This window comes from Empidonax traillii, unplaced genomic scaffold (assembly GCF_003031625.1).
Source record: "Empidonax traillii isolate 1590-97213 ecotype Southwest subspecies unplaced genomic scaffold, ASM303162v1 scaffold1500:size242321, whole genome shotgun sequence".
NCBI lineage: Eukaryota > Metazoa > Chordata > Aves > Passeriformes > Tyrannidae > Empidonax > Empidonax traillii.
The window spans coordinates 136,672-144,567 of NW_020956693.1; the positions used below are offsets into that span (position 1 = coordinate 136,672).

At 50.3% G+C, this 7,896-nt stretch overlaps 1 protein-coding gene across 1 annotated transcript in view; it reads left to right on the plus strand.

Annotated features, from left to right (window-relative positions):
- Positions 1–7,896, plus strand: part of LOC114070285 (MAM domain-containing glycosylphosphatidylinositol anchor protein 2-like) — a gene marked incomplete at its 3' end in the record, with an annotated part of 164,138 nt that overhangs the window by 74,684 nt on the left and 81,558 nt on the right. The window contains exon 2 of the mRNA XM_027907620.1: positions 7,689–7,828. Within this exon, the coding sequence (XP_027763421.1) occupies positions 7,689–7,828 (140 nt within the window). The remainder of the gene's footprint in view (positions 1–7,688; positions 7,829–7,896) is intronic.

Genomic DNA, 7,896 nt, shown 5'->3' on the forward strand with positions numbered 1-7,896 from the left:
CACCTAAACCTCCTCTGGCACAACCTGAGGCTGTTTCCTCTCATCCTCTCTCTCTATCCGTGTCCCCTTTCCTTAGGGATGAATCCATCCCCTCAGTGCCCCTTGTTGGGAACTTTGTGCCCAGCATTTCCTGGCTTAAAAATCCACTTTTGGAAGACGTTGTCCCCAAGTGATTCAGAATTCAGGATTTAGGCTTTTCATACACCTCTGCTTTATTAGGTGGGGGGGGAAAAACTCAAATTATTTAGTGCTCTGAGCAGCCAAATAAGTGAGACATATTTACTGCCAGCCTGGGATGGTGTTGAAACGGGTCTGGCACCAGCAGCTGGTTTGTGGTGCCAGGAACAACCACCAAATATCACTTCAGTTAAACCCTCCCTTGCAGATCAGTCCTTTCCTTATTTTAGAAGGTTCCTTGAACCCACTGCCTGCAATCTGGGGGTTGCAAAGCTGCTCCAGGAGCTCTTCAGGGAGGGAGGTGTTGTGTGGGAAGGGTTCCCTCTCCGCCTGTCCCTGAAATTCCCCCCAGATCAGTGGGAAAGCGATGAAAAATGCCCTATTTGAGGTTTGTGAGGGATTTATCATCACCCAGGGGGGCTGTGAATCAGCCAAGGAGTTGGGATGGTGCCATTCCAAGGCGGGCTGGAGGAAGGGGCTGGGAAATTCGGAAGCACCAGTCGCAGAGGCCGCTATTGAAGCACCGAAAGGCAGAAAATTCCCAGTTTAAGGGTCAGGAATTTCAAGGCAGTGCCCAGACAGAAACCCCCTCCAAAACTTGCTCCTCCTCAGAAATCCCGCCTGGAAGTGCCATCCCAGAGGGCTGTTTTCTCAGTGCTGATATCCAAGGCAATTCCATTTGTATTTCCAAGGTCAGGAGAGAGACTTTTGCCACGAGTATGTCCCGTGTGTGCTGCTGATTGAAGGGAGGGCGCCCATGATGGCCTCAGATGTCATTTGGGAGAGCAAAAAATCCATCAGTGCAGCCAAAATCTGTAAATCTTGTTATCAGAGGAGTCCTCAGAACGTGAGAAAGAGCAGCTCGTCCCCTCCAATTGAATTAAGGGATTTCTTGATGGGTTAAAGAAAGAGCAAGAGGGTGAAGTCAGGAAATGAATTCCTGCAAGGGAAGAGAGGAAATGATTCCTAATTGTTTGCCTTGGTGGGGACACACGATCAGGCCCCGGGGTGGTGAGTGAGCTGGGAGCCCTTTTATCCAGAGAAGATGCTCCTGCTGAGACATCTCTGGCTCAGCTGAGGGAGAAGGAGGCAGAGGCAGCTCAGGGAATGTTTGTGCAGATGGAAAAGGGGTCAATTTGCTCTCTGCAACTCCCTGACAGGAAGGGGGAGCCAGGTGGGATTGGCTTTTACTCCCAGGGAACAAGGGACAGGACAAGGAAACGGCCTCAGGTTGTGCCAGGGGAGGGTCAGGTTGGATATGAGGGAAGATTTCCTCATGGAATGGTGCAGTCCCCATCCCTGGAGGGGAAGAATTCCTCATGGAATGGTGCAGTCCCCATCCCTGGAGGGATTTCCAAGCCCTGTGGATGTGGCACTTGGGGACAGGGGGCAGTGGTGGCCTGGGCAGTGCTGGGGGATGGTTGGACTCCATGATCTCATAGGGCTTTTCCAGCCTCAACAATTCCATGATTAGAAGAGACTGGAGTTTCACCAGGGTGGGTTTGAGTCCTCCTTGCCTTGTTTGGGTCGTTTCAGTCCATCTCTGAGGAGCTCAGCTTTGCCTCCCCTCATTTCCATGTGCTGCCAAAGACAGCAGGAGAAATGTCTGAGGATGAATTCATGCTGATGGAAAGGAAGCTGGGAGGTGTTGGATTGTCAGAGAGAAGTAGAAACCCAGTTCCAGTGTTTTCAGGAATATTTCCTTCTCCCATTTTTGTGGGAAATTCACTTGAAATGAGTTTCTTTGCAAAGGGTATTTTATATTTGTGCTCCTGTAGGTGAGACAAACCCAGCTGGGTGAGCCTTGGTGGAATCACCTGGAGAGGGGCTTTGGGGACAAGGGATGGAGGGACAGGACACAGGGAATGGCTTTGAGCTGGAAAAGCGGAGGTTTGGGTGGGATTTTGGGAAGGAATTGCTGGCTGGGAGGGTGGGCAGGCCCTGGCACAGGTTGGGCAGAGAAGCTGTGGCTGCCCCTGGATCCCTGGAAGTGTCCAAGGCCAGGTTGGAGCACCCTGGGCTGGTGGAAGGTGTCCCTGCCCACGGCAGGGGGTGGAGATGAACTTGAAGGTCCCTTCCAACCCCAAATTATTCAGGGATTCAACTCTGTCATCCCTGGCCACAGTTTTTTCCTGGCTAAAAGTTCCTCTCACGCACAGAGATTTTGTCGAGTCCCTGCTGGAAAACACTGGTGGGAGAATTAAACTCTGAGCAGCTCCAGAACTGGGGTCCTGCAATGATTCCCTTTAATCTGAGCTGTGATCAGAGCTTTGTGATTTGTGGAAGGTCTAGGATTACTTAAAACCTAATTAAAGATGAGATCTATATGGGAAATGGGAGGCCCCTAATGATCCTGGAGGAAAATATAGGATGGATTTGCCATAAATAAAATGCTGCTCTTCCTCTGGTTCCTCCCCTGGCTGCAGCCACGGGCTCTCCCTCCCAATCCATCCTCCAAACCAGGAGCTTTTCCTTGGAAAACTAATTAGCAAGAGCACAGCCCCCAGTGAATTTCAGCAGTTCTGCAGCATAATAAGGAGGAAATCATCAATTTTTTTTTAAGAAAGAGCAGATTTAAAGTGATTGTAGATGTTTGCTGCTCCCAGAATTAAGTTTTCCCATACTCAGATCACCTCTTAATTCTCCTGATTCCTGGAGTGACCAGGAATCTCCGAGCTATTGCTGCAGAAATGCAGTTCCCTGTGGTAATAATGCTCCTCAGTGAAGAATTTGGGGTATTTTTCTCCAGGTAATGTGGCTGATTTTCCAGCTGCAGGTGAGGTTCAGTCCACTAACAAATTGGTTATTGAAACAGGTTGTTTTTTTCCTTCCAGTTTGGTATCCTTTGGGGGAAGGTGCAAAATATGGTACAAGCATTTTTCGTTAAATAAAGACGTTTATAATATATAAAAATATAAATATATATATATATAAAATAAATATTTGGTTTATTGCTACATCCTTCAGTTTGGGGCTGAGCTGAGCTGAATTCCAGGGAAGAGAGGAAGCTTTTAGGCACAGACTGTCAGGCTGACCTGAGCGAGGGAGTTTGATTTAAATCAGGTGTGACACTCCTGCTGCAATCCATCCTGAGATATTTCCTACCTGCTCTCACTCTGGACACACAGGGACATTATTTTGGCCCCTCCTGAGCTGACCTTCCCCCCCCTCGAGAAGGACAAAGTCACCTTTTATCCAAATTTGGGTGGGTTTTTGCCCCTTTTGCTCTGTATTTAGTGGTGTCTCCGTGGCTTCAGGTGTGTTTGTGGAGCTGCAATGATTGATAACCCCAACACCACCAGGCTGGGAGCTGATTAAATCCCACTGCTGCTTCCCAGCCCTGCTGGCAGGGGCTGACCTAATTTTGACACTGCAAAGCTTATCAGAGGAGTTATCTATTGAGTTAGGGGAGCCCTAATGCTGTTTCTGGGAACAGATGGATTTGTGGGGCTTTTTTTCCTCCCCCCTCTCCACTCTTACAACTCATTACTCTGCTGCTCATTGTTCCTGCTGCTGGGCAAGGGTGGAAAACTTGGGGTCTCTGTGGAGTGGGGAGTTTGTTCCAGTTCAGAGAAAATGCCAGGGGAGCTCTTGAGGTGTGAATTTGGGCTCAGATCATGGAATTCCAGGCTGCTTTGGGTTGGAAGGGATATTAAAGACACTTTAGTTCCACCCCCTCCATGGGCAGGGACACTTTCTGCTGTCCCAGGTTGCTCCAAGCCCTGTCCTACCTGGCCTTGGACACTTCCAGGGATTCAGGGGCAGCCACAGTTTCTCTGGGAATTCCATCTCAGCCCCTCCTCACCCTCCCAGCCAGCAATTCCTTCCCAATATCCCATCTAAACCTCAGAATTGTTGGATAGAAGCAGCCAACAAGGAGGATTGTCCCATGAGGATGATGAAGGAGATGGTGCCACAGCTCCTCTGCAGCAGAAGGATGGGGGGTTGTTGTTGAGCCTTTTCCTCCTGCCAAGCTTTCCCTGCTCCCAGTTTGTGCCTTGCCAGGCTGGATTCCTTCCTGGAATGTTTGCTGGGTGTCAGCACCGGCCAAATCCCTCTCCAGTGTCCCAAACAAAATCAGTGCTCAGTGTGTTTTATTGGAATGCCTTGCCTGGGACGAAATCCCTGGAGGCAGGAGGAGCTGTAATGAATATTCCTGCAGGAGTGAGGGAGGGAGGTGACATTTCCTAATTACACAATGCCTTCTGAACCGTAAGAGTTTAAAACTTGAAGAAATGAGAATATTTTTTATATTTGCTTTTGGTGGTTTAATCTCCTCTTAAAAGAGGGTTTTCTTTTGCCTTAATAATTCCCCAGGGGGGTTGTTTTTCCCTTTCTGTGTTGCCTTCCCCAAACCTAATGGATCTGGAACAGTGGCCCAGACACTGAAAATGAAGGACATTTCAGATGTAATTTGGTGTTAGATGAATATAATATGAAGGAAAATGTAATATTAATGAAATATGGATTTAAAGGATGTTGGAATAATGTTGCTGACTCTTCTAATTTTGTCTGAAGGCCAATGAGCTGTGCTGAACCCTCTCTTACCTTTCTGCTCCGTGCCTCTGCTCCAGCATTTCGGGATTTGGGGGTTTGTGATGTTGAACTCCTGAGGGGTGTGGAGAGGGAGCAGCATGTCAGGAGTTAGAGCTGCTGTTCTACTTAGAAAATAATAATAATAATTAAGGATTAACAGATTCTTTGAAGGTCAGAGTGTGATACATGATGTGGACACTTAACCAAGGACATCCCTGTCCTCGCAGGAGCCCCAGGGGAGGAGCAGCTTGGATCTGTGGGATTCCTAAAATCCCAGAATGGTTTAGGTTGGAAAAGACCTTAAATCCCATCCAACCCCACCCCCTGCCATGGGCAGGGACACCTTCCAACCTCCCAGGTGGCTCCAAGGCCTGAGCATTGGGTTGTATTTGGAATAACTGATGCCTGGGAGCAATTTTTGGGGTTTTTTTTTGGCCTTGCAAAACTTCTGGGAGAAGGAATGTGTTGGTCTTCACCTTGGCATCATCTGGGATTAAATCCCCCGAAAAAGAGTGGAGAGGGAAAGCTTTTGGAGGTTTGAAACTCAGGAGGTGGTGGCTGGAAGGGCAGAGCTCGCTGGAAGCTTTGCTGGAGGGATGGCTTCAAACTGACAGTAGGGTTAGGTGGGATATTGGGAAGGAATTCCTGGCTATGAGGGTGGGGAGGGACTGGAATGGATTTCCCAGAGAAGCTGTGGCTGCCCCTGGATCCCTGGAAGTGTCCAAGGCCAGGTTGGACAGGGCTTGGAGCGACCTGGGAGGTGTTGGCTTGTAATGAGATGATCTTCAAGGTCCCTTCTAATCCCAACCATTCCATGTTTCTGAGCAGGAAACCTCCATTCCCTGCAGGGGCTTCTCTGTCTGCTCCTCCTGGGCCTCAGGAGAGGCTGCACCGAGGACAGAGTTCTCTCAGAAGGGATTAAGCCAAGCCAAGCACAAGGCAAAATGAGCTAAATATGGAAGTGTGAGACAGGCAGGGCAGTACAAGGTACTGGGGATGGCAGGCTTGGTCATTCCAGCCTGAAAGAATTCCTCTTTTCCTGCTGCTTCCCTCGACCTGACACTGTCCTTTGCTCAGGTCTCATTGTCTGCAGGTTCTGGAAGGTCAGGGGCAGAAATGGGAATTCTTGGCAAGTTCTTATTAATCCCAGGCCTTGGGAATCATTGACTGTTCTCCAGGGAAAACTCTTGGATGTTGGTCCAACATCCCAGGGCTCCTCCATGGGACAGGGAGTTTGGTGGCCTCAAGTCCTGCTGGGTTCAGCTCTAGTTCTGCTCCCTGGTTGGGATTCAAGGGTTGAATCAGGATTTTAAGGCATCTGCACTTGCACTGAACAGGAGCATCAGCCCACGAGCAGAGAGGGTGAAATTCCGGGGTCTTTAACGTCCCCCAGAATGGCATTTTATCTCCTGCTTAGTTTGTGTGATTTTATTTGGCAGCAGGACTGTAAATCATCTTCCTTCCCCTATCGATCGGCTCCCTGAAAATTTTAATACTTGCGGATTTCACGCTTCAGAAATAAAATTGTAGTGCCAGGAACGTGCTTTGGAGACTCGTGGAAGTGGAGCTGTAATTTATACGGGTGGTTTGAACAGCAACGTTGTGTTATGTTTTTTTTTTAATGTACATCATGTAGAGTTGTGTGAATTCCTTGTACTACAGGTTGTACATGCAAGAAAATTAAAGTTCTGCCTGGATTTAACCTCTGGTCCGAGTCCTGATCCCACTGACAGCGACAGGAGTTTGGTCTCAGCTTGGAAAGGAAGCAGCATCAGCGCCACTGTTTTTCCTGCTTCATTTTCCTGCTTTCATTAAGCCTTTTCATTTGCATAATGAGTGTGATAATACATTTAGGAATATATATAATTAGGAGAAAAAAAAGACAACAATGCAGAGTTCATATTGGAAATGGAAACAAAAAGAGAAAGGGGTTGGTTGAGGGGATTGTGAGGGATTATTGAGGACCATGGAAATGTCTTTGAGTAAGGAGGGTGTAAGTGCTGAGTAAGCAAAGGAGGAGCTGTGTGGGGAGGATCCTCAGTGCTGGGGGGTCTGAGCAGCCCCAGGGTGGGGGGTCTGAGAAAGATTGAAGTCATTAAAGAGCATCCAAAGGAGGGCAATGAAGATGGTGATGAAGGGCCTTGGGGGAAGGCCATGAGAACCCTTCAGGCAGGAATTTGGGCTGAGGTCATGGAATCTCAGGGATGAGGAGCAGCTGAGGGCTCAGCGAGTGAGGGGAGACCTCACTGCAGTTCCAGCTTCCTCAGGAGGGGCAGAGGAGGGGCAGGACTGAGCTCTGCCCTGGGGGGGGACCAGGGACAGGACCTGGAGCTGTGCCAGGGCAGGCTCAGGTGGGATCTCAGGACAAGGCTCTTCCCCCAGAGGGTGGTTGGCACTGAACAGGCTCCCCAGGGCAGTGGGCACAGCCCCAAGGCTCCAGGAGGGTTGGGATGATCCCTCAGGGACAGGGGGGGATTGTTGGGGTGTCCTGGGCAGGGCCAGGGGTTGGACTGGATGATCCTTGGGGGTCCCTTCCAACTTGGCATATCCTGTGATTCCATGTACATGCTGAGGAGCAAAGGGGTGTCTGTGAGGAAAGGAGGTTGTAGTGAGAGGGGTGTCAGTCCAGTCTCTCCTCCCAGGAACCAGATGTAGGACAAGAGTGCTCAGTCTCGAGCTGCACCAGGAGAGCGTCAGCTTGGGCATTGGGAAGAGGTTCTTTCCAGACACTGGAAGGGGCTGCCCAGGGAGGGGGTGGATTCCCCATCCCTGGGGGTGTCCAAGGACAGGCTGGATGTGGCATCAGTGCCATGGGCTGGGTGACAGGGTGGGGTTGGATCAAAGGTTGGAGAGGATGATCTCAGAGGGCTTTTCCAGCCCGGTTGGTTGTGGGATTCTGGGCTGGTCTGAGGGGTGGTCCCCGGGTTGGAGGAGCATTGCTGACCTGCCCTCTCCCCCTCTCTGTGTGCCCCCAGCGCCCCCCACAGTGAGGATCGTGCACTCAGGCCTGGCCTGCAACATCGAGGAGGAGCGATACTCGGAGAGGGTCTACACCATCCGCGAGGGAGAGACCCTGGAGCTCACCTGCCTGGTCACCGGCCACCCCCGCCCACAGGTGAGCCCCACCCGTGCCCCCCATCCCTTCCCTGTGCCCCCCATCCCTTCTCTGTACCCCCCATCCCT